The 27,321-nt window shown below is 46.4% G+C and overlaps 1 protein-coding gene across 5 annotated transcripts in view; it reads right to left on the bottom strand.

Annotated features, from left to right (window-relative positions):
* Window positions 1–27,321, bottom strand: part of TMBIM1 (transmembrane BAX inhibitor motif containing 1) — a 131,182-nt gene that overhangs the window by 32,591 nt on the left and 71,270 nt on the right. For 4 of the 5 annotated variants that reach the window (XM_060263307.1, XM_060263305.1, XM_060263309.1 and 1 more), the window contains exons 9-12: window positions 27,192–27,279; window positions 26,681–26,776; window positions 25,973–26,026; window positions 20,908–21,527 (exon numbers count right to left, since the gene is read on the bottom strand). In XM_060263307.1, the coding sequence (XP_060119290.1) occupies window positions 21,381–21,527; window positions 25,973–26,026; window positions 26,681–26,776; window positions 27,192–27,279 (385 nt within the window). In that variant the 3' untranslated portion in view covers window positions 20,908–21,380. Of the gene's footprint in view, window positions 1–15,137; window positions 21,528–25,972; window positions 26,027–26,680; window positions 26,777–27,191; window positions 27,280–27,321 lie in introns of those variants that run through there. The other variant, XM_060263310.1, reaches the window with a different exon arrangement.

The following is a 27,321-nucleotide window of genomic DNA, read 5'->3' as shown; positions in this document are numbered from 1 at the left end:
CTCAGAGCACGGTTGGCTACCTTGAAGGGACGGCGTAAGGTTTCGTTATTGGAGTTACAACAGTTGGTGGGTCACCTTAACTTTGCGTGCAAAGTGGTGGCACCCGGTAGGGCTTTCTTACGGCGTCTCTGTGACGCTATGAGCCAATTGCGTTCCCCCCACCATCGTGCCCGCGTGACCGCTGGAATGCGGGCGGACCTAGAAGTATGGGGGTTATTTTTGGAGGCTTTCAATGGGGTCTCTTTTTGGAGGGAGGATTTGAAGATCGAGGCCGAACTTCAGATCTCCTCGGATGCCTCTGGATCTACCGGTTTTGGGGTGTACTTCAGGGGGCATTGGTGTGCAGAGCAATGGCCTACGGAGTGGCTGGCTAGTGGGCTCAATAGGGACTTGACATTTTTGGAATTTTTCCCTATCCTAGTTGCGGTTTGGCTCTGGGGGGAGCAGCTAGCCAACCATTCTGTACTCTTTTGGTGCGATAACATGGCAGTAGTACATGTTATCAACTCCTTAAGTTCCAAGTCTCTGCTAGTTATGAACCTGGTTAGATGTTTTACGTTGCGTTGCCTACGGTTGAACATTTTGTTCACGGCCAGGCATGTACCTGGGGTCTGCAACGAGGTGGCGGACGCTCTATCTCGCCAACAGATGGAGCATTTTCGGCAGCTCGCCCCAGAAGCGGATTTGCGGCCGGAGCAGATGCCCTTGGACCTATGGCGGCTTGGGAAGCTGAAGCCGGTAGGGCCATTCAGTTGGCTTTAGCGCCCAGCACGAGAAGGGCGTATGATAGGGCGGCATCTCAGTTTCGTGAGTTTAGGAGGGTTGCCGCGCTGAAGGATTGCTGGCCGCTTCCCACGGCCCATGTTATGCAATTCAGCGTGTATCAGAAACAGAGGGGTCTGGGGTTAAAGACTATTAGAGGTCAACTGGCTGCGTTGGCCTTTATTAGCAAAGCCCATGGGTTTGAGGACAGCACGGCTGATTTTAGGATCAGGAAGATGCTGGAGGGTTGGGCCAGGGAGCGCGGCCCGCGCGTGGATGACCGGCAGCCCATCTCCCCATCTGTTTTGAAGGGGTTGTTTGGCAGCTGGCCGGCCATTTGTTCTTCCCCCTTCGAGGCCGCTTTGTTTCATGCGGCTTCGTTGGTGGCCTTTTTCGGTGCCCTAAGAATTAGTGAACTGGTGATGCAGTCCAAGACGGACGTGTCAATGCGGGCGCTCCAGGCTGGAGACGTCAAAATTTTTCAGGGGCAGGTAGTCCTGACTATACGGCGGTCTAAGACCGATCAAGGGAGAAAGGGGTCTGTCATCACTCTGGGACAGTGTGCGGTTCATGAGTGGTGCCCGGTTTTGGCCGTAAGGCAGTATACTCAGTTCAGGGGCTCGGGGGATGGTCCCTTCTTCCGGCATGAGGACGCCTCACCCCTCACCAGGTACCAGTTCTGGGCGGTGACGAGTCGGGCTCTGGCCGCGATCGGCTTAAAGGGAGTCAAATTCGGTACCCATTCGTTTCGCATTGGAGCTGCTTCCACTGCTGCTGCAATGGGTTATACACCAGCCTCTATACAGCGCATTGGGCGCTGGCGGTCGGCGGCCTTTAAGACGTACGTCCGCCCATTGGGGCCTTAGGGGGCTGGGGGTCAGGCGTGGTTGTTATGGTTTTGTTAAGTTCACCGGCCTGACTCTTTTTTGTCTTACAGGTGCTGTGGCTCGTGGTGAGAGGCGGCGTATTCTCATCTGCGGCCACAGCATGGTGTTCTGGGCCGCCCATCAGGCTCGGCGGTCGTCAGTTGGCACCCAGTTGGGCCTCAGTGCATGGGCGGTCGTGGAATGGCTTGGGAGGCGAGGCCTTCGGTGGCCTGGTCTTATGCCCTTATTGTTCAGGGAAAGGGCTGGTCCGCCTCCACACATACTGGTTGTGCACTTAGGTGGTAACGACCTGGGGTTGCTGCGAGGGAAGGCGCTCTCGCAGCAGGCGTTGGCAGATCTCCGTGAAATTAAACGGAGATGGCCTGGGGTGATCTTGGTGTGGTCAGCAATGCTGCCACGCAGGGTGTGGAGGTATGCCCTTTCTCCTGGTGGGATTGAGCGCGCTAGGCGCAAGGCGAATAGGGCAATACAAAAAGCCATGGAAGAGGGCTTGGGAATTTTCCTTCCTCATCCGGCCATACGGGTCGATGATGCTGACCTGTATCGGTCGGATGGGGTCCATCTGTCAGAGTTGGGTAACCGGGCCTTTTTGGACGAGATTCGGCAGGGTGTGAGGTCGGCTCTGGGCCGCCCGTTGGGGCGCTAATGCCTAAGCAGAGGCTTGGCATTGGCGGTGGCCGGGGATGGGTTGGCCACAGTGTTTCAGGGGAGCACCTATGGCCTAGCACCTTTGGTGCGTGTGGTCTGTATGAACCGCAGATGGGCTAGACGGCTCAGTGCGGGGAATGCAGATCACGGGGAGCCTCACCTGGGGCGGATCTTTCCATGGGGGATCGATGCTAGGCCAGGTGGAGAAAGGCTGGAGGCCTGGCCGCTCAGTTACAACCCGAATACGGCGGGTTTGTGCTGGGGGCAGGGTTGCTCGCCCTTTGACAAGGCGGGGTCCGTGGGTGACCCCAGGGGCTTGTCTGGTTAGGTCTTATCCCTGCCGAGTTCACAAGTTAATTGAGTTCAATAAAGCGGCCCGGTTTAAACCCAATATTTTGTGTCTGTGTCTTATTTCGACTGGGTGGGCAAGGCTCGGCCCTTCCCAGCCAAGCCGCATCGCCGGCGTTCAGGCTGGGGGCCGCATTTGCCCGCCCGGAAGAAGGAGAACAGGCTATGTCAGAACCAGCCCATCCGGGGATTGTAAGTGGGCGTGGCGACAGGGATATATAAGCCCTGGCCCCGCCCCACTCGGTGCGGCTGTCTTCTTTGGCTCTCTGCCCGCCCACCCTCCCTTGACAGTACAGGTTTCAACCGGTCGCCTTGTTGGGGGCCAGGTAGGAATTTTTTCAGCTCCACAGAATTGGCTCATGTGGAGTTGTTTTTCGCCTACCTTGTACTGCCTTATAGTGTTAGGTTGTTGGGGGGATTGTAGTTGGTCGCTGGCCGGGGATGGGTTGGCCACAGTGTTTCAGGGGAGCACCTATGGCCTAGCACCTTTGGTGCGTGTGGTCTGTATGAACCGCAGATGGGCTAGACGGCTCAGTGCGGGGAATGCAGATCACGGGGAGCCTCACCTGGGGCGGATCTTTCCATGGGGGATCGATGCTAGGCCAGGTGGAGAAAGGCTGGAGGCCTGGCCGCTCAGTTACAACCCGAATACGGCGGGTTTGTGCTGGGGGCAGGGTTGCTCGCCCTTTGACAAGGCGGGGTCCGTGGGTGACCCCAGGGGCTTGTCTGGTTAGGTCTTATCCCTGCCGAGTTCACAAGTTAATTGAGTTCAATAAAGCGGCCCGGTTTAAACCCAATATTTTGTGTCTGTGTCTTATTTCGACTGGGTGGGCAAACCTCTGAAAGAGCATGACATTGTGAATGGATTAATAGAATTCATTACCGAAAACTTTAAACATTGCATGAATATGCTTCAGAATTCAAAACTAATCCAATTCCATCCCCCCTCAGCTCAGGCACAGGACCTCCATCTTAGATAGATTTAATTCCAGTTGACTCTGATTCAACCAGTCAGCCATGGCCTCCAATGCCCTGACCACAACCTCTGGGGCAGTGTCTGGGTGGCTGTCCATAAGCAGATATAGCTGGGTGTCATCAGCAGGCTCAGCGCTACAGTTTCTAGTGCCCCAGACCGCCCCCACACACACACACCGTCCCCTCATCAATGTTTTTATTCACGCGCACAAAGCACGTGTGGCCCAATGACATCGCCAGAAGTGATGTCATCAGGGTGCAAAGCCCTGTGCCTGGCCCTCTAAAAGGGAGCTGAAGGTCTTGGGGGGAGGGTGCCCCCCACCCCTCAGGAGGGCTCCTTCAGCCTCCCTGGCACTACAAGTGGCCCAGCCCTGCACGGCTCGCTGGGAAATGCAGTCTGCCGGGCCCGCTGCAGGACGCCGAGGGGGGGCTTCGGGATGGCGGCAAATGAGGTAGGCACCCCTCCGCTGCCCGCATGTCAACAGGGAGTGGGTGACGCATGTCTGAGGGAGGGGGGAAGAAGGGCCTGAGCTGGTGGGTGGGAGGGAGGGGGCTCCCCTGCCTGTGCCATCCCCCTGAGGGGCTCAGCCCCTGCCCTGCTCCATGGAGAATTGGCAGGATGGAGCCTCTGTCACTGGCGCTGCTGGGTCTGGCTGCACTGCTGGTGAGCAGTGGAGCAGGGGATTGGCCAGAGAGTGACAGCTTGGCCAGAGAGCGGCGAAGCACGGGAAGTTTGCCAGAGAGCGGCAGCGAGGAGCAGGGCTTCTCTGGCGGACTGGGCGCAACTTGTAGCCCTGTTTGGTTGACAGCAGCCTAGGAGGAGGCTGCCGGCCACCTTCCCATTCTTGAGGGGTCTCTGCTGCAGCTGAGGCTGGTGTTGCATCCCAGCACTCGCTGCCACGCCCCCCCCCAATCACCGAGGCTCCAGCAACCTAGGTGAGGTCAGGAATGCAGCGGGTGTGGGTGGCATGTGAGAAGAGGGGGCGCCTCCTGGCACCCCTAGGCCAGGTGGTGCCTGAGGCCTTCACTTACTTGGCCTACTCCCACGCACCAGCCCTGGTCATCAGCATGCTGATGGCAGCCCAACTGGACCAACTGGATGAGGGGGCACATAGGGAAAGGATTGCCCACTGGCGGATGCCGACACCAAAGGGTTATGTAGTAAAACCCTCTTCTCAAGCACCATCCTTTGTTTCTGACCTTGGAGAAACTGCCAATTGCAGGGCAGTTCTTCATATCCCCATGCCGGTGATTGTAAGATCGTCATCAACCATGTCAAATGCTGCTGTCAAATCAAGTAATAACAGCAGCACTGAACCGCCTCAATTCTGGTGTTTCCAGAGGCTATCCGTGAGGGTGACCAATGCTGTCTCCATCCCATAGCCAGGTCAGAAGCTGGACTGAAACGGGTCCAGGACAGAGGAGTCATCCAGGAAGGCTTTTCCACTACAACTCTCTCAACTACCTTGCCCAAGAACAAGAGGCTCAACACTGGGTAGTAGTTGGTCAGATCCACAGGATCTAGAGATGGTTTCTTCAAGAATGGCCTCACCACTGCTTCCTTTAAAGAACCTGGGAAGGTCCCTGAACACAGGAATACGTTGATAATATTCCCCAGGGGAACCTGTATATCATCATCTCTGACTTTCACCAGCCATGAGGGACACAGGTTTAGGAGGCAAGTGGTAGGCTTCACACCAGCCAAGATCCTCCTGTCAACCTCATCCTGGGAGACTTGATGGAACTTGTCCAAGATTGGACCCGATGATGGCCAAGTGGTCTCCATTTCTTGTACTGCAGTACAACAGGGTAGCTGGCAAGTCTTGGCAGAGTGACAAGATTTTGTTCACAAAATAGCTCACAAAGGCCTTACAATAGCCAATTTACCATATTTTTGGTTTCCCTGTGGAAGGGAAGTAAAGATCTAATTATTCTAAATAATTGAGCTGGGAGAGGGCCAGCAGATGCAATGGAAGCTGCAGAGAATTCTTTCTTTGTAGTCTTCACTGCCATCTCATGAGCTTTCATAATTGTCCCATAAGACGTTCTTGAAGTTTTGTCACATGTATTCCGCTGCATGTTTCTGTTTCATCCTCTGTAGCTCTACAGTGTACCAAGGGGCTAAGTTGTAATATGAGCGAAGAGAGTGTTGGGGAGCAATCTCATCTTTTTTTTTCTCTTTTGGAGGAGTCATCTGAGTATAAAGCAGATAATCTTGTTGGTAGTTTTTCTTCTCTATAATTAGCATGGCAACTGCAGCCATTCAGAAGTTAATACTGGATGAGAAGGTTGACCTGGCATGAATCACCAAGACATGGCTAGGAGAGGGGGGCAGGGGTTAACCTCTCCTAACTGTGCCCTCCTGGGTACTCAGTGATATGTCAGCACAGGCTTGGCAGTGGTGTCATATAGCCTAACAGGAGTCTGTTCTCCTAGTGTGGCACCCTGTCCGGGACTTTTCCAGAGAGCCAGTTTGGTGTCGTGGTTAAGTGTGTGGACTCTTATCTGGGAGAACTGGGTTTGATTCCCCACTCCTGCACTTGCACCTGCTGGAATGGCCTTGGGTCAGCCATAGCTCTGGCAGAGGTTGTCCTTGGAAGGGCAGCTGCTGTGAGAGCCCTCTCAGCCCCACCCACCTGACAGGGTGTCTGTTGTGGGGGAGGAAGATAGCCAGTTTGATGTAGTGGTGAAGTGTGTGGACTCTTATCTGGGAGAACCAGGTTTGATTCCCCACTCCTCCACTTGCACCTGCTGGAATGGCCTTGGGTCAGCCATAGCTCTGGCAGAGGTTGTCCTTGAAAGGGCAGCTGCTGTGAGAGCCCTCTCCAGCCCCACCCACCTCACAGGGTGTCTGTTGCGGGGGAAGAAGACAGCCAGTTTGATGTAGTGGTGAAGTGTGTGGACTCTTATCTGGGAGAACCGGGTTTGATTCCCCTCTCCTCCACTTGCACCTGCTGGAATGGCCTTGGGTCAGCCATAACTCTAGCAGAGGTTGTCCTTGGAAGGACAGCTGCTGCGAGAGCCCTCTCAGCCCCACCCACCTCACAGGGTTGTGGGGGGGAGAAGATATGGGAGATTGTAAGCCTCTGAGAGTCTCTGATTCAGAGATTGTGAGTCTCTGATTCAGAGAGAAGGGTGGGGTATAAATCTGCAATTCTTCTTCTTCTTCTTCTTCTTCTTCTTCTTCTTCTTCTTCTTCCAGTTTTGAGAGTATGGACCTAATACTGGGATTATGAGGCAGGACTGGAATTCTGTTGGTGTAACACCCATCCTATTGCAAAACTATCTCCCTGCACTGTGTTTGGGCTGCCCTTGAAGGGTGCCAAGGTGCTATCAGTGGTTATTAGCCACAGCATATTGTTGGAACTATCTGTCTGGGGCAGTGATGCTCTGTATTCTTGGTGCTGGGGAGGGGGAGGGGGAGGGGAGGGCAGGGGGAAAGTGGGAGGGCTTCTAGTGTCCTGGCCCCACTGATGGACCTCCTGATGGCACCTGGTTTTTTGGCCACTGTATGACACAGAGTGTAGGACAGGATGGGCCATTGGCCCAGTCCAAGATGGCTTCTCTTATGTTCTTACATTCTTAACTGGTGCAGAATTTTACAGCTAGAATTCTTGAAAAAGGAACCTCGAAACATGTGTACTGATTGTATCAGGAAACCACACTGGATTTATTTGATATATCATGGACTCTGGACCTTGTTGATATTTTTGTGATTGAAATGGACTGTTTACAGTATTGCTTGTTTGTGATTTTTCCCTTACGTTACAAATGTTATGAGATATTTTACTATATAGGTGATGTGTTATTTCACTAATGTATAATATAAAATCACACATGCATTTCTCATAAAACACTTGAATCTTTATTAAGCTTTTGAAAGATTTTTGTAATTAGATATAAAGCATCTCTTTTTCACAGTATATCTTTCTAGCTGTTGGCAGCTAGAATTCCAGCTCCAGACTTGTTCCACCTACTCTAGCCAAAATTTGGTTCTGAGCCCAACTCAAGGTCTGGTCCTGAGCTTTTCAGCCCTATAGAGTTTGGGGACTGCATATCTTAAGGACTATCTAGTTCCTATGAACCTACTCAACCTCTATGGTAATCTTCAACAGCCCTCTTTTGTGTGTCCCTGACATCTAAAAGGAGATGGTTGAAAACTCAGGACAGGGACTTTTCAGTCATGGCACTAAAATGATGGCAATCCACAGAGAAATTTGTCTTCAATCCCTCTATTACTCTCTTCCACCAGCAAGCTTTGTCTGGGGTCCCCTCACTAATTCTCACTGACCCTTCCTCCTGTTCATGCGTTTATTTGTTTTTATATGTTTGTGCGGGTTTTTAATCTTGTTTTAATGTTTTTTAATGCTTGCCACTTTGAGGTCCCTAAGTTGCGTGGAAAGGCAGCTTTAAAAAGTTTAAATAAAATAAACTGCTTATATCCAAATCCAGCTCTCAAATCCAACATCTGCATGGAAAGGCAGACGGGGCTTTCGCCAAGGCATGGCAGAGGGTGACTGTAGGAATGACACAAGGAAGTTAGGATGGACAGGAATCAGCTAGTCTGGATGGGAAATGATGAAGCCTGACACACCTTGGTAGTTCAGCAGACTTGAAGAAAGGTGATGGAGGGCTGCACATCAGCAAAGCTATGAATTCCACCCAGCCCTGAAGCTGCTGTGTTTTATACCAGCATGACTCACAAAACTTTGCTTGTCACCTCAGATTCCCTTGTAATCACGCTTTCTGCCAACTTCTCATTTCTCGTCTCCTGAGGTACACAGAAAAAAATCACAAGTGCCCGAGGAAACAAGAAGCAGACAAACTGACTCCCCTCGCTGCTGTACATTACTCAAGTACACCCCTCTTCACTTAAAAGTCAACTTACAGCCATACTTATCTGAAACGAAACGAGGTTGAAACACATTCAGTTGGGTAGCCATGTTGCTCTGGAGCAATAGAAGTTTGAGTCCAGTGGCACCTTTAAGACCAACAAAGTTTAATTCTGGGTATAAGCTTTTGTATCTGATGAAGTGAGCAATACCCAGAATAAAAATTCATTGATCTTAAAGTAGATAATAAAGCTATTCAAGCTTCCCGTTGGCTTGCATTTCCAGGTGCCTAAAACAATCTACAGAGTGTCTAGACCACAGCAGACAAACCACAATGCATCTCAGCCCATAATACCAACTATAGGTCGTTTACTCCATACTCATTTTTCCTACAAAAAGACGAGGCATACAAGGAGCCAGATGGAACTCACAAAGGCTTCATTTACATCAGGACTTGTGTTTAATACTTGGCCTACGTGAACATAAGCAGAGCACGCCTGTCTTACTTCAGAGTTTATCTGTGTTCTAAGATACAGTCTGATGCCATGATCTGTAGGAAGGCCCAAGCCTCAAGATCTCTGTACTAGAAATTAAGCAGTCTTTTAATGAAGTCTGCTACCATCAATGGAAGAACTGATAAACATTCATGACGGATTCAGAAAAGGAAATGGTACTAGAGATCATATTGCAAATTTACACTGGTTACTGGACCATATGAGAAAATTTCAAAAGGATGTATTTTACCTCCATATCTCTTCAATCTATTTGCAGGACATATTGCAAGAAAAACTGGATTAGATTTAGAGGAAGGTGGAGTGCAAATTAGTAGAAGGAACATTAACAATTTGAGATACATATATGATACCACATCACTGGCAAGCTTGTAGGTTAAAATAGAAAGTGCCGAAGTAGGATTACAGGTGAACATCAATAAGACCACCAGGGATTTATTTTATGTTCTTTGTTTCCTTTGGTTTCAACAGGAAATGCATTTTCCGCTGCAATTGCTGGGGGTGTAACTTCAGGGGGTGAGCAGAAGAGATCATACCACCACCAGAATTTCCCAGCAGGGACAATGTCCCAGGCTGCCAGGCCCTCCAGTATCTCCCAGTGGGGGAACTGCCCTACCTGGGTTGCTAGGGAACATCAAGAATTTATTTTGGTTATCAAGTTCTCAGACTCAGTCAACACTATCTTAGTAGCAACCTAGCAAGTTCACAGGAGGCACATGGTTTGTTTTGTTTGTTTTTGTAAAGAAAAGGGGGGGGGACCAACCTTCCTTTTAATTTTTTCCCCTACTGAACAGAGCAGTTCACATTCTGAGCAAATGTAACTGCTGTTATCTTAAAATGGGCAATGCGCAGCGGAGGACCCTGTATGGCTCCAGAGTGTGGCCTAGCAGGGCTTCCTGTGTTAATGAGCGGCTGCAGCTTAGAAGGAACACAAGAGGGGACCTTCAGTAGATAATACTGTCTCTGAAGAAGCCCGTTTTAGCAATGGGAGCTAGCAATGTCTTGCTTTGGAGAAGGTGAGATCCTGGTTCTCCTTAGGCTGTGCTAATGAGAGGCCAAAACGTTGGAAGGGAAACTGATTTGCTGATGGACATCTGAATGGCTACCCATTGCCACAGGGGCTTCCAAAGCCATGCACCAATTATAATTTCATCAGTAAATAAATGCAAGTCTTTCCTCGTGCAATATCTCAGGTGAGCGTAGTCTCTTTTTACTAACATTGCCTGAATGCTTCCTAGCCTGCCACAGGCAGGTGTTAAGCCTCCTCTCTCTGCCTGGATATGATAATATTTTATTACATTTCTGCGAAGCGCCCTCCCCAACTCGCTCGGAGCATGAAATCCAGTTTTATATTATCTCTCTTGATTGATACCTCTTTGTTTTATTCTGATGTATGATCGTAATAAATATATTGATTGATTGATTGATCCTAGGCTCACCCTGAATCTTACAAGTGTTTCTTTGAAATTATTTTGTTCTATGAAAGCAATTCCAAGAATTTAAGTCCCGATTTATTAATGATCTTGTCCCTCGAGGATCGGTCCAGAAGAGAAACATGGACTGCAATTTGTGAATTCATGCTGGCTCTTAAATCTAAAATACCTGGTCCAATTCTGGCATTAAAATCACCACCCAATATAAAATGGAAATTAGGGAACTGTGACATTAAAGCCTCAATAGTTGCACCCAACCAGTCCCAAGATTTTTCATTAGCTTTAGACTTAGGAGTTATTTGGGGGAATGTACACGTTAATACAAATAAAATCACCGAAATGAAAACCATTGACTAAAAGGGTTTGAAAGTTGCTTGAGCGATACTTTTCCAGGACCTGAATCTCCACATCCAAATTTACTGATACAAGAATAGCCAGACCTCCAGAGCTCCGACCCTTTAAACGCAATTTAACAACAGGAACTGAAAAGGCCCTGTAACCCTTAATAAAAAGCTGTCCATGATCCTAACTCCAGGTCTCCTGGAGGAAAAGATTATGGTGTCCTTGTAGAAGAGCCAGGAAGTCAGGGTCGTGAAGCTTATTCCGCCACCCCCCAAGATTCCAAGACAGAAATTTTAATTGTCAACCCACATGCGTTATCTTATTTAAGTCTAACCCTGAGTTGGAGACTTTGAAACTTGCTCTTTCCCAGTCTGGCAATGATGCCATCAAAACTCTTGATGCTATAAATGGCTATTTTAAACCCTTTTTTATCAATAGTAGGCCAATTAATTTTACAGTGTATACCAGCAATGGCTGGTATGACTTGGAATGTAAGGCGACCAAAAAAGAGATTACATCTTTAATGAGATTAGCAAGACGTAATAATAATTATGATGTGTTAATGTCACATATTCTGAAACGTAGGTCTCACTATAAAAATTTAATCAAACAGAAGAAAAGGGGGTTTGCCAATTCTTTATGGAATGAGCTTGAATGAGCTGTTTCAAGGAAAAATGAAACTCGATTTTGGGATATTGTCTCTAACTGTATTAACAGCCGCCCCCAACAGCTCGATGCGCACATCCCTCCTAAAGCTTGGGTTCAGCATTATAGTCAGGTATTTGGGTTATCTGTAGCTTCTTCCTCTGTAGCCACATCACAATTGCAAAATTTCAATTTCGATATAACAGACCTACCCGTGTGGGCCCCGGTCTCGGAGAAAGAGATTAATGATATAATCAGTTCTTTGGCCTCTAGAAAATCTCATGGGGAAGATCTGATCCTCTCAGACTTTTATAAAGCCTTTCCTTCATGCTGGTCGCCTGTGCTAGCTACAGTTTTTTTCACAAATTAATGATACAGGCATAATTCCTCCTGGCTGGAAGCTCAGTATTATTGTTCCTATTCACAAGAAAGGGGTTAAATCAGATCCTCAGAATTATAGGCCAATCAGCTTGCTTGACATAGCAGCAGAAATATATAGTAAATATCTGTTGTTTAAGCTTGAGGACTGGGTCACTGAGAGCCACATTATTCACCCACATCGAGCAGGTTTCAGGAAAGGTCTTTGCACCGTTGACCATAGTCATACCCTCCATCATTTGGTGCATGCTGGCTTAAAAGGTCCCACAAAATCTCTATATGTAACATTTGTGGACCTGGCCGCTGCATTCGATTCCACTGATAGGAACCGTTTATGGCAAAAGTTAACTGATTTGAATATTGACAAAAGGTTGTTATTTCTGCTACGCGAGCTGCATACAGATATTAGTGCTCAAATCAGAGTGGGAACTTCAGGCTCGTTAACAAAAAGAATCCCAATCTGTAAAGGAGTGAAGCAGGGGTGTGTGCTGACTCCTACGTTGTTTAATTTGTTTCTTAACAACGTAGCTGAAAGGTTATCTGGCCCACAATTTTTTCCGCCTACTCTTGGAAAGTATAAAATTTCAATTTTGCTATATGCGGATGATATGGCCCTAATTTCGCTTACTACAATTGGGATGAGAAGACTGTTGCAGCAATTAGGACTATATTGTAGAGAAGAGGCCCTTAACATCAACTATGGTAAGACGAAAGTGATGGTTTTTAGGAAAAGGGCCCAAATATCTTCTTGGAGTATACTTGGCAACCCAATTAATCAATGTAGTTCCTTCAAATACTTAGGTATTACATTTAGAGAGAATTTGAACTGGAATGTGCACATTGCCACAGTTAAAGCATCTGCTGCAAGGATTGTGGGGGCTATTCTGAGATTCTATTATACTAAGGGAGGCTTTCTTATTGATCCCATTCTAAAGTTATTTAAAAATAAAGTTATACCCCATCTTTTGTATGGTGCTGAGGTCTGGGGATGGAAAGAGGACATCCTTACTGGTGTGGAAACTATCCAAAATCAGTTTTTAAGACACATACTGGCTCTCCCTAGGGGAACACCGGCTGCCCTGGTGAGAGCAGAAACTGGCCTTCCTTCCTTAAGGGCTCGGGTACACCTTGCTGTTTTAAAAGCCTGGAAAAATAACAGATCAACCGGATCGGACTCGTTCAGTCAATTGGCTTTTAACTTAATGTTTTCTAAAGATCCAGAGCGCCTTAGCTTCCTCAACAACTTACTTGTAAAATATTCCATTCCTGATTACCTTCTTGCTGTCTCAGTAGACAACCAACATCTCAGAGATTAGGTATTTAAGTGCGATGCCATGTTAGACAGACAATTCATTTTAAAATGTCAGTCAGTACTTTGGTTTAAACTATTTAAGACTGATCATTCTAGGTCTCCCTACCTGGCTAGTATAGCTAACCACAACCTCAGAGTTGCCTTCACATCCTTGTGCTTTGAAACAATGCCAACGGCGGTGCTCACTGGCGGTTACAGTAAAATCCCTAAGGAACAGCGTCTTTGTATCTGTGGCATTTCTGTGAGTGAGGATTTACCTCATTACATTCTTAACTGTCCACTGTATGCTCAACCCAGGGTAAAAATTCTCTTCGGGATATTAACTAATCTACACGCCTATTCTGATCCTGAGAAGATTGTATTTTTGTTAGCTGACGTCGATGCCAATATATCTCACAGAATGGCACTGTATGCCCTTGCAGTGAAGAAATTACAGGCCAAAGCTGTTTGCACAGGTGCCAATTAACTATTGATTCTGTGGTTTCTTGGTGACTGTAATTTTTGTTCTTATTTTGTGGTGTATTTTGCCCGGTTTGTTTCATGGTTATATGATATTTTACTCATATTGTATTCCACCTGTTTATTTTATTTCTATGAATTTCTTTGATATTTTTGTTTGTAATAGCCTATGGCTTAACACAAATAAATAAACTTGACTTATTTTGTGCTATCTCCTATTGCTGCTCTGCCAGCCAAAACTCTACATTTTATTCTTTCCTCTTGTGCAAAGGCTGCCAGCTCCTTTTTTCCTACTGTGGGACATTTCTTTGCTACACAGGAGTGTCCCTCCATTGCCCTACTTTCTCATTTTTTTTCCTTTGGATCGTTAGAAGTTCTGCCTAAAATCCTTACGCTCAACCTGTGGATCATCAAAACAGACAACGGACAGCTCAACAATCGGAGGTCAACAAAATATCTCTCTATTCATTTCTTTTATCTTAAAAAAGTTTCTCTGCCTTTCTTTAAAACCCTCTCTCTCACAACCGGTGGTTGTTTCCTGGTGCAGAATTCTTATTCGGCTTGACTCCCTTTCACTTTCTCTCCGAATTCTTCAAACACACAGCCTTCTCAACACAACAGTTTTGCTCTCCCTATGCTTGAGTGCCTTTTCAATTCCTGTACCGTTACGTATATTTCCCAATAAAACGTAAACATCACTTTCTCTCCGAATTCTTCAAACACACAGCCTTCTCAACACAACAGTTTTGCTGTTCCTGTGCTTGAGTACCTTTTCAATTCCTGTACCGTTATATTTCCCAATAAAAACTAAACATCACTTTGGAAGGTTGTTTCACAATTTCTGATAGCGCATGAGGCACTTTCAGCTGCAGTCGCCCCCCCCCCCAAGTTTTCCAAACTAGTCAGATTGTGGAAATGAGAAGAGATTTTCCCCTGACAACGAACCTACCTATTCCACCACCACTACCTATTAGGGTTGCCAAGTCCAATTCAAGAAATCTTTGGGGGTGGAGCCAGGAGACTTTGGGGGTGGAGCCAGGAGCAAGGGTGCGACGAGCATAATTGAACTCCAAAGGGAGTCTGGCCATTACATATAAAAGGGACTGCACACCTTTTAAATGCCTTCCTTCCATAGGAAATAATGGATAGGGGCACCTTCTTTGGGGGCTCATAGAATTGGACCCCCTGGTCCAATCTTCTTGAAACTTGGGGGGTATTTTGGGGAGAGGCACTGGATGCTATGCTGCAATTTTGGTGCCTCTACCGCAAAATACAGCCCCTTCAGAGCCCCAGATACCCGCAGATCAATTCTCCATTATTCCCTATGGGAATAAGTCTCCATAGGGAATAACAAAGTTCCCAGCAGACATTTCCCTCCCCTCCCTCTGCTTTCTGATGACCCTGAAGCGGGGGGGGGGGGCCTCCAATCCGGGGGATCCCCTGCCCCCACCCGGGGACTGGCAACCCTACTACCTATCCCAGCACGAGACTCAAATCTGAATTAAAGATCCGGATCTAAGTGCTGGAAATGGAGATAACTGCCCTGCCCAGATTCGGGAGTAACATCCCCCTGGCTCCCCCTTTCTCCCCACAGTACCCCTTACCTGCCTCTTTGCCTGTCTCTCCGACTGTCTTGTTCTTGCACTGCCAACTCTGAGAGCTGAAAAGAAACCAGCAACCAACATCTCCGGAAAGCTGTAGGGACATTCCGAGAAGTCAGGAGGAAGAGGCGGGCCGAAGGGGAACCAAACTCTTTGGCTTCCATCACATTGACAAACGGAGTGGGGGGGGGGGGGCAGAGATTGAACGGGAGTGCCCCCCAAAGGCAAGAAGGTGATACAGCACACTCCCAAATTGGGGTCAAGGGAAGACCAAAGTGAAGCTCTCCAATGAAAGTGCAGCAACGGGGAGCTAGTGCTGTTTGGACCCCTCGCGGGCCGCCTGCGATCTTCCTCAAAGCCTTCCGAACCAGTGACCAAAAGCTTACGATCTCCCCCCAAAAAAGAGATAAGAAGCGTGCACGCGCGCTCCAAAGCCTTCTACCCAGAATTAAACTTTGGTTGGTCTTAAGGTGGCGCTGGATTCCAACTTTGTTTGTTCTATTGCTGCAGATCCAGACGGCTGCTCAGCTGAATCGAGCCCGCAAAAGTTTGAGACTTAAGCAACACGTCGCTGGGGGACGGTGTAAAAGCCCGAACGGACAGCATGGCCATTTATAAAGCAATAATTGCAACAACAAAAAAAGTAACGAAGCTGACGGCAGACGCTTGAGAATATAAATGAAGGCTTGTGAGCAGGGTTGCCAAGTCCAATTCAAGAAATATCTGGGGACTTTGGGGGTGGAGCCAGGAGACTTTGGGGATGGAGCCAGGAGACATTAGGGGTGCAACCAAGATCAAGGCTGTGACAAGCATCATTGAACTCCAAAGGGAGTTCTGGCCATCACATTTAAAGGGATGGCACACCTTTTCAATTCCTTCCTTCCATAGGAGATAATGAAGGATAGGGGCACCTTCTTTTGGGGCTCATAGAATTGGACCCCCTGGTCCAATCTTTTTGAAATTTGGGGGGTATTTTGGGGAGAGGCATTAGATGCTATACTGAAAATTTGGTGCCTCGACCCCAAAAAACAGCCTCCCCGGACCTCCAGGTACCCGCGGATCAATTCTCCATTATTTTCTATGGGAATAAATCTCCATAGGGAATAACAGAGTTCCCAGCAAACATTTTCCTCCCCTCCCCTCGCTTTCTGACGACCCTGAAGGGGGGGGAGGGCCTCCAAACCGGGGGATCCCCTGCCCCCACCTGGGGATTGGCAACCCTACTTGTGAGAAGACATTTCTGTGATATTTTTCGTTTCCCCTTTCCAGCCACAATATAGAACAGGAAGAAAGAGACGTAATGTTCGCAGGCGGGCCTCACTTATCCCTGCCACAGATGTTTTGCCGGTAGCCCAGAATAATATTTTAAAGGAACCGGTTTTAAGGAGATTGGGGGTGGGGGTGGGGGGTGGAAAGCTCTATGCAAACAAATCGAGCACGGGTGTAGATCCAACTTTTATAATATAAACGGGGAGGAATATTTAGTATATTTGCATTGCTTTAACTAATAATCTCCCCTATTCAAAATACGTTAATTAGGTTTTGTTGTTGTTGTTGTTTTCTAGGGTAGGGGAAGAAGCCCTGGGTAGAACATGCTCAACTCTTTAGGCTGCAAACCAAGCTTACCTGGGACTCACGCAGAGAACCTGGAAACTTCCTCAACTTACCAAAAGGAGACACTGTTTTTGGAGAGGGAACCTAGAACGCCCACTTAACTAAGCAAATTCATTTCTTGCGTATCACCAGATGGGAAGAGCGCACTGAACCATGCATCCTTCAAAGAATTCACATTCTGGTATTCCTTGCAGATAATGAATTATCCCAACTGTTAACCCTGTTCCTTCCCACGAAGGCAGCAAGTTCATGCAGCACCCATGAGTATTGTTTATTTAGACGCCTCTTTCCCTGTCCCCCTCCACCACCCATGAGTACCCAAAATGGCTGGCACCCATTACTTTTTCCTAAAGCAAATAGCCAGACCTATCTTTCTTCTATCTCATTGCTTCAGAAGACGTCAGGGGTCATCAACTTTGCATCAGTAGGGAGCCCCACCATAAGAGACTGTTTGGCTTGCAACCTCCCAATATTTTGTTATTGGCCACAGAATCCCCTGGTAGCCATTTAATGGTGGCACTAGGGATACCAGATGCCAGGTGGGGACTGGCGATCTCCTTGAATTACAGCTCATCTCCAGATTTCAGAAATCAGTCCCCTGGGAGAAAATAAATGCTTTGGAGGGTGGATCCTATGCAATGTATCTCACTGTGGTTCTTGTCCTCCCCAAGCTTCATTCTCACATCTCCAGGAGTTTCTCAGTCTGAAGCTGGCATCCCGACACCACATCCCCCATCAATGGCCATGGAAGACCTAGCAGGCACCCACTCCATTCTCAAAATGCCAACATGCCTAGCAGGCACCCACTCCATTCTCAAAATGCCAACAGGCACCCACTCCATTCTCAAAATGCCAACATGCCAACCAGATCAATGAGGCTAGAGGTCCTATAGCTGGACATAGCAACCCGGAGGCTATTTTGGAGGCATAAAAATGGTGAGATCCCAGCACTTTTTTCATACACATGTTGAGGATTGGATCAACATGCCACAGACTGTATTATGCACCAACTGATCTTTGGACTGGGCGATCACTACAATAACCGCTCCTAAGGTCAGCTGTCCACTAGTTAAACTTCTGTACCACTTCAGAATGTTTCTTTTGGAGGGGTTGGGTTCTGTTAACAGCCCAGTATCAATGATAATGTTCCAGGGATCATATCTGACACCCTTTTCAGAGATACCCTTTAAACTGGGCAATATAATCCATGTTATTTTGTATTTCCACATTTCCCCACAGGGAAGAGCTATAGTTCAATTCTACAACCATAGCTGCTTGCACAATGCAGCCTACCCCGCATAATGGAATATGTTGCTTCTCAATATAAAATGGACTAAAAATGCTTGATAATTGGAGAAGAAATTAATAGCAGACAGCTGCTACATGCCCAGATTCTAGAACAAGGGTGGCCAAACTTGCTTAACATAAGAGCCACATAGAAAAGAGGTCAGATGTTTGAGAGCTGCAAAACACGAACAATCAGACATTTGAGAGAAGAAAGGGAGGGGAGGCAAATAGATGGGGAGAGAGAGGTAGAAAGAAAGCAACTTTAAATTCATTCTCCAAGCTGCCAGCTGGCTTGGCTGGGAGAAGAGATTTAAAGACACAAATGCCTTCTCCAAGCCAGCCACGGTGGTGGGACTTCAAGAGCCACACAATATGTGTGATAGAGCCACATGTGGCCACCCCTGTTCTAGAAGTTGCAATAACTGACAATTCTGACCTCTAAAGAAGCTCAAACGGGCTCTGCATGTAGCCTTATTTCACACAAGATATAGTGTCCTAGAAGTTGGCTCACCTTTGGCTTTCATAGTGCTATGATTTAGCTTCAAGCCACTGGAATTGCTGTGGAACATCCTTACTCAGCTTATGACATAAAGACTACATAAGGGGTTTTGAGGGAGGTTCTTATCCTTGTGTTACCAGTTTTGGTTTGGGGGTAGGCATATGGTGCTTTTACCAAGTAGCACCATAAAGCAGAATCAAGTATATGAGCTAGTCAATACTGTACCTGATCTAGAAAAAATGAACACATGAATCTTGTAGTATTATATAGACTTAGAACATTAATCATTCTAAGCCAGTATTGTATGACTGCAAACAGCTTTCCAGTGGTTCAGACAGAAACCTTTCACAGCATAGCTACTTTAAATCCTAAAGCTGGAGATGCTGATTGAATCTGGACTCTTTCTGTCTGCAAAGCGTCTGCACTACTGCTCAGCTATGCAGCATTCACCTGTTGGACAACACTAACATCTAAGCACTATTGACTATAGTCCTGGGCCACTGTATGACTTCTCCCAGACAACAGCAAGTTAAATGTGGAGGATGCATGTGGTGCTGTGGGGCAATATTTACCTGGAGTAGGATGTTTGCTGAATGCACTATTTCAGTGCAGATGGGACCTGGTAAATAAGGGGGTGGGATTTATCAACGATGGCCAGTATTTGGCAAGCGTGCTTGCTGCCTATGTAACCTCCATAGCATCCCAAGAGTTGATTAAATGAAGGCCACCATTTCCCCCAACTCTTCACTAGTACTATGCCATACCAATGCAGTGAGACATAATACTGCTCATGTCTCTGAGGTGTTAGGAGAAGGAAAACAACGGACTTGGTTTGCATAACTGACACAATTGGAAGAAAATAATGTGGTGTGTGCTTCTCCCACCTAACTCTACCTTGTTACGTGGTCCTCTGCCAACACTGCATAGGGAGCTATGGTGAAGGGATGGCTAATATGCTCCATGAATCCTTCAACTTCCACAGACTCCCACTACAACCTATAGCTGGCATTGATTGTTTGTGCCTTACATTGGGGATTAGGGATAGACTGGGCATTCAAGCTGGTTAGACACCTAATTCCTCACTGAGCTGGCAGAGGTGTTTTTAGATATTGTGCTGGAGACACCCAGAATGATTATTCTGGATGATTTCAACATTCATGAGTACTCCTTGTGACAGAAAGCTCAGGATTTTATAGCTTCTTTGGTTGCCTTGGGCCACTCTCAAATTGTGACAGGTCCAACAGATGAAAGATGTCACACCTTGGATTGAATCATTTGCACTGATACTTTGAAGGGAGTTAGAAGGGAGGGACGGTGGCTCAGTGGTAGAGCATCTGCTTGGGAAGCAGAAGGTCCCAGGTTCAATCCCTGGCATCTCCAAAAAAGGGTCCAGGCAAATAGGTATGAAAAGCCTCAGCTTGAGACCCTGGAGAGCCGCTGCCAGTCTGAGAAGACAATACTGACTTTGATGGACCAAAGGTCTGATTCAGTATAAGGCAGCTTCATATGTTCATAGTTCTTGTTTTGGTGTTGGAGATTCAGCCTGAAGCATAGTCTGACCACTACCTACTCAAGATAAGGATGAGCATAATGCTGACACCCCACAATGGAAATAATTTAAATGATCCACCTATGGGAGCTCATGCATTCTAGAATGGTCTGAGGGGTGGGGTTAGGATTCCAAACGCAAAATCTGCTGAGACTGTGGTGGGCACTTGTTTATTGTTTACTCTGTGTAAACTGCTTTGAGTGTTGAGTCTTTGGTTTTACTGAATTATTTTATATACAATTTTAAATGCTGTTTTAACGTTCAAATGTTGTCATGTTTCTATGTTTGCCCCCTATAAGTGTAGAAAGGCAGTACAGAAATGTTTTAAATAAATATAATAAAGAAATACCTTTCCATACAACCTGATCCAAACTGTTTTACACAGAAGTCAACAATTAATTCAGTGTTATTTACTCCAAAGTCAAGTCTGTAGCTTTAGAGAGCAATCCTAGAACGCCTGCTCAGAAGCCAGTTTGGGGTAGTGGTTAAGTGTGCGAACTCTTATCTGGGAGAACCGGGTTTGATTCCCCACTCCTCCACTTGCACCTGCTGGAATGGCCTTGAGTCAGCCATAGCTCTGGCAGAGGTTGTCCTTGAAAGGGCAGCTGCTGTGAGAGCCCTCTCCAGCCCCACCCACCTCACAGGGTGTCTGTTGTGGGGGAGGAAGGTAAAGGAGATTGTGAGCCGCTCTGAGATTTAGAGTGGAGGGCGGGGTATAAATCCAATATCATCTTCTTCTTCTCATGTGCATTCAGTGGAGCTTACTCCCAAGAAAATGTTCTAAGGATCAAGTCTTAGTGTCATACCAAAACAAACTAATGCAGTTCCCGGCCACTCCATCTTCCATGGAAGATCACTTTATTAAAAAATATAAATTTTATTTATGCACATGATGTGGATTTAGGGGAATTTCTATTTGGAAGAACTGTCTAAATATCGGTTAAGTATGCTGACAAAAATACAAGATACACTGAAAGGACTATGATGCATCACACCAAGGTGGTAACGCACACACACACACACACACACTGCATTAATGTATACAGGGCACTAAATGCAGCCTAGGTCTGGCATATGGAAACAAGAGAATGCAGACATTTTATGAATTATGGTCAATGCCCACACTGTACAGAATCTGCAGCCTCCCATTTATAGCTGTCCACTTTTTGAATCTCTGTCCGCTATACGAATCCACTAGTAGCTTTTATAAACGCGCTGGAGGCAAGAGCACAGCAGCAGAATATTAAGTTCAGAAAGAAAGGTGTTCCTCTGAACCTCTGGGGATGGCTTCAACATCCTAATCTCTGCTGCCTATAATCTGCAAAAGGAAAGTAAAGATGTAGACTATGTCCGTGTATATCTTGAGGGCTCCGTAGACATATTCCTCAGGGCTGATAGTGTGTTTTCTGTTGCCCAACACCAACTGGGTATCATATGCGAGAAACTGCAAAAAAAGGGGGGGGGGAAGCCATGAGAAAGCAGCTAGTCATGTGTTTCCAAAGATTATCCAATAATAAAGCACACACCAGAATCTAGGCTTGGAGGGCTAGTTCATCTGTTAAAGAACTGCAATGTGAGGAGGAAGCACACTTTGTTTTAATTTACTATCCATTGGATGTGAAAGCTAGAAATCAAAGGCCCATCTCTGCTCCCCTGAACATGTATAATGGTAGTCATAAGTCTACAGTAACTCTGTTATATACAAAGTGACCCCAAGTCCAACCAATAGTTTTCTTCCTTTGGCTCCCAAGGTTCCACCTTGTCTCTCACTACATTTACTCCTGTTAAACCCGCTCAGCTTGGAGGAAGTTGACAGAATTCTTGGCACTGCACGATCCACAACTTGTGATCTGGACCCATGTCCCTCCTGGTTAATTAAGGCCTGCCAGGAGGAATTGAAATGTCCTATACGGGACATTATAAATCGATCTCTTTCGGAGGGTGTTTTCCCAACATCCCTGAAAGAGGCAGTGGTCCGCCCTCTCTTGAAAAAAGCTACATCAGACCCGGCCGTATTGGCACATTACCGGCCGGTCTCAAATTTGCCCTTTTTGGGCAAAATTATAGAGAGGGCTGTGGCGTTGCAGTTACAGGATTTTCTGGAAGACGCTTCCACCTTGGACCCATGCCAGTCCGGCTTTCGCCCGGGCCATGGGACGGAAACAGTCTTGGTCGCCCTCATAGATGACCTCCGGCGGCAACTGGATCGGGGCGGCTCGGCGGTATTGCTGCTGCTCGACCTGTCGGCGGCGTTCGACATGGTCAACCACCGGCTGCTGACCCGCCGCCTCGCCGACGCAGGAATTCGGGGGCTAGCCTTACAATGGCTCTCCTCCTTCCTTGAAAATCGGGGACAAAGGGTGGCAATTGGGGGGAAGCTGTCTCAGAGACACCCGCTTCATTGTGGGGTGCCTCAGGGGGCAGTTCTCTCCCCGACATTGTTTAACATCTTTATGCGCCCCCTTGCCCAGCTTGCCCGGAGGTATGGGGTTGGTTGTCATCAGTACGCTGATGATACCCAGCTCTATCTATTGATGGAAGGCCGGACTGGTGATGTCCCTACAAATTTGGACCGGGCGTTACAGGCCGTGGCTGACTGGCTCAGGCTGAGCGGGCTGAAGTTGAATCCAACGAAGACTGAGGTCCTTTGCGTGGGTCGGGACGGACCGGGGGGGGAGATTACTCTGCCAGCTTTTGACGGTGCGCCACTGACACCAGTGCGCAAGGTCAAGAGCCTGGGGGTGCTACTGGAATCCTCGCTATCGATGGAGGCCCAGATAGCTACCACCGCAAGATCCGCCTTCTTCTATCTCAAGAGGGCGAGGCAGTTGGCTCCCTTCCTGGAACGCGACGACCTAGCAACTGTGATCCACGCAACGGTCACCTCAAGACTAGACTACTGCAATGCCCTCTACATGGGGCTGCCCTTGTGCCGAACGCGAAGACTTCAGGTAGTGCAGAACGCAGCGGCCAGGCTGTTGATGGGACTACCTAGGTGGGAACATGTGCGGCCGGTGCTGCGGGATCTGCATTGGCTACCGGTCGTCTACCGCGTTCGGTATAAGGTGCTGGTTATTACCTTTAAAGCCCTATATGGCCGAGGACCTGCCTACCTCAGGGACCGCCTCTCCCCATATATCCCCAGGAGAGCGTTAAGATCTAGCTCCCAAAACCTCCTACAAATCCCTGGGCCAAGAGAGGCTAGAATGAAGATAACTCGGGAGCAAGCCTTCTCATTAGTGGCCCCGCGCTGGTGGAATCAACTCCCAGAGGGGGTGCGAGCCCTGCGGGACCTGAACCAGTTCCGCAGGGCTTGCAAAACCTCTCTTTTCCAACTCGCATTTGAATTAGGACCAGACTAACTTGATAAAATCATTCTAACTCTAGCCATCTTATGTTGTAACTGAAGCTGTTAATATGTAATTGTGACACCAGAAATTATAGCACCTATTTTTATGTATTTTAATCTATATATGTAATTGTATTGTACTTATAATGTTTATCTGCTTTTAATTGAATCATGACGTAGTCATGTCTGTGAGCCGCCCTGAGCCCGCCTTTTGGTGGGGGAGGGCGGGATATAAAAATAAAATTTATTATTATTATTATTATTATTATTATTATTATTATTATTATTATTATTATTAAACAGGGTTTAGGCAACTGTTTCCCTGTCAGTTCTCCGTATACTTCTGGGTTTTCTCTTCCTTATAAGCACCATCCCTTTAATGCTAAAGAAATTATGAAATGTTTCAAGTTACAAATCCCCCTTCAGCAAATAATGAAGCCAAGTGAACCAGAGAAAACATAAAAGTCCTTTGTATGTCAATCTGAAAAAAACCCACAACTCCGAATATTCCAAACAACAAATTTCATAAGTTAATGTGTTTATGAATATTAATGAAATGAACTATGTATATTATTAAGGAATTGGCCAAAATTAACAAGGGATTCTTTGGCGCCATTCCAAAACATAAAGATACCATCCAGGAATCTTTAATTAAAAATAATGTATTTTCAATAGACGTTGCTGTCATGAAGGCTATACTTCTTTTCCAATCTATCCATAAACAGATCAGCCAATTCTGGTGCGTATTTGCATGCCATAGCTGTGCCTGAGATTTGCCAGAAAAATTCTCCTTGGAACTGGAAAAAAAAAATCTTTAAACATAACTCTACAATGTGACATAGAAAAGATGTTGGGGGATTAGAGCGCTGATCTCTTTGCTCTAATACCTCCCATAGTACATCCAGAGCCTCATCTTGTGGAATTTTGGCGTAAAGGGAAACCACATCCAGAGTGCCAGAAAAACTCCTCTGCATGTAATTATAATATTGTTTGTGTGGTTTAGAAAAACCATAATATCTCTTAAATAAGAGCCAGTTGTCTGAACCAAGGGCTTGAGAAAAAAAGATCCAAATACTGGGTTATAAAACAGATCTACAATCCAAAACTATGGGTCATTTTAATAAAAGATTCTTGGACAATATCTTTACCATTTGGAATGAAACCAAAGACTCTTGTTAATTTTGGACAATTCATTAATAACATTAAAAAAAAGGTAGTCCCCTGTGCAAGCACCAGTTTTTTCTGACTCTGGGGTGACATCGCATCACAACATTTTCATGGCAGACTTTTTACAGGGTGGTTTGCCATTGCTTTCCCCAGTCATCTACACTTTACCCCCAGCAAGCTGGGTACTCATTTTATTGAACTCAGAAGGATGGAAGGCTAAGTGAACCTTGAACTAGCTACCTGAACCCAGCTTCCACCGGGATCGAACTCAGGTCATGAGCAGAGCTCGGACTGCAGTACTGCAGCTTACTACTCTGTGCCACAGGGCTCATGTAACATACATAGCACAATTAAATTTGAAATGACCTATAATAAATCTAAGTGCATTTCTGGATGTATTAATGAAATGAGGCCAGGTATGACATTAAACTGAAGTAAGAATTAAATCTCATGGACATTTGGAAAACTAGACTAACTTGAATTAATCCATGTAGCAAGCATAGATGAAGATAGTAAAGAAGAGGTATCAGTTTCACCCACACTTCTGAACACCCATGGTCAATATCCCTCCCCCATCTCTTCAGCTTTCCTAAATCATCATAATCTCATATATCTAAATTCAATTGTCACTTCATTTTTTGCTTTCAATATCCCAGTATTACTTCGGGCATATACACCTTCATGGTTTCGTACAGTTCTAAATAACCACTGACCAAATTAACACCACTTCCTTTATTTGTTTTAATAAAAAATTCTTGGACAATATCTTCACCATTTGGAATGAAACCAAAGACTCTTTTGTTAGTTTTGTTATTTATCATCAAAGGGTTCCCAATCAACTGTGCGAGTTAAAATTGCCTTCAACTGGCAAAGCAAATGCTCTAGTATTGCAAGAACAGAGATATATGTGCAGCTGCCATAGCTCTGCCCTGTGTTTATGCACTATGACAGCACACCACAACAAACCAACGACCCTTTAACTGCTGGTTGAGAGGCAAAGAGCATCCTACACACAGCCTGTATCCAGGCTATGCACGGGGCATTTACTTGTCCTTCTAATTTTAAAGAAAAGAGCTCTTAGGTTGGAAAGGTGGGGGTGAACATTCAACTTTCAGGGAAAGCAAAAGCTGCCAGCCTGTTCTGAAAGACAGGGAGGGATGCAAAAGTGGAGCGAAGGCGAGAGAAAGTGATGAACAAAGGAGAACAGAGCACAAAGCTAACAAGATAATGGCAAAGCCTTCCACTTGTTCTACAGTCCTGTCCTACGGCTTGCCTTGAGTCCTTGTGATCGGACAGGCAACAGCTCTAAATGAGCCTGTGAAACACACATTCTTCCACAAAATGTTCCAGCAAGAAAGTAATGCTTTACTAACCAGGGTGAAAGCTATTGCACCAATAGCTGCGTACAGCATGTGGAGCCAGTAAACCTGCAACAGAGAAGAGAAATCAATGAGTTGTGCCTTGCTTTATCTGGCTTCCTCAGCTGATTAACCTGGCGTTAAAAGGAACAATGCCCAGACATTAAATGCAAATAACAGGAGACATTCAGAGGGATGTAGAGATTAAATGATTTAGAAAGGAAAGCCAGCAGGGTATTGGCCCTCTACAACCTCCCAATCCTAACTGAACTAACACTGGGGCAGACAGTTGGTTATACACATTATTCTTTTAAATAATACTAGGGAAGAAGACACATTCTGCTGTGGCCATCAGATTCAGTGACACAGAGTTCAATATGCCCATATGCTAGGGTTGCCAAATCCCCAGCATTATTGTACCACGGAGTTTTCCCACCCAAATGGCTAGAGTGTCCTGGAAAACCATAGTGTTTCCCCAGAAACACCTAGAGTGGCTGCCACGTGATGTTGCCAGTACAGTGACATCACTTCTGGATAACGTCATCACACCAATGAAGTTGGGGGAGGTTCCCCCTACCGGCCCAATGTGGGCTGGTGGGTTTGGAACCTCCCAGACCGGGGTCTTGGCAGCCCTGGTTACAGCCATAAGGAAAGACTAAACTGTCACTTCCAAAAGACACCCTGGGACTGGAATTGATCCAGTTTTCTCCATTAGCTGCTTACATATTTGAAGGACAGAACAATCGCTGTGATAATCCCAGTCACCATGACAACGATGCCCAACACACAGAACAAGCCAGCACAGGATGTAAAATCCACCTGCCAATAAGGAAGGCATACATGTTAGGAAAATGTTAGGAGAAGAGATCCAGACAGCACATTACCCAGTCTATTGTATACTGCAACCTATCCTTGCAGAAGACTTAAGGCCTTGCCAACTCCACTATATTGAGAATCACACACAAAGTTACATTTGCCCACACACTTTCAGGCTTATCTTTGTAGACACATGCACTATTAACTTGTAAGTTAAAAACCAAGCCTTTCAGAATAGGACATTAGAAAATCAACACAATTGCAAAAGTTATGCGATGAGAGTACAAACAGCACAATGTACAAGAAGGCTGACATCCTCATCTATTAAGAATTTTCCAAGGAACTTAAGGATGAGAAATTCCCCAATAAATTTTTGACACACTTAAGAAAGCGATATTATATATCTTGAGTACTTCACCTTTGTCTGGAAGCAGAAGATGGTGACGATTATGGCCACGATGGCTGTGATTATCATGGCAAGGAAAACAGCTTTTGTACTGTATACGCTGCAAACAAAGATTTGAACGTTTATTTCACCCTAAGATTTA

The sequence above is a fragment of the Heteronotia binoei genome, chromosome 21, assembly GCF_032191835.1.
Source record: "Heteronotia binoei isolate CCM8104 ecotype False Entrance Well chromosome 21, APGP_CSIRO_Hbin_v1, whole genome shotgun sequence".
NCBI classification, from domain to species: domain Eukaryota; kingdom Metazoa; phylum Chordata; class Lepidosauria; order Squamata; family Gekkonidae; genus Heteronotia; species Heteronotia binoei.
This window is presented reverse-complemented; position numbering and strand designations above follow the sequence as displayed.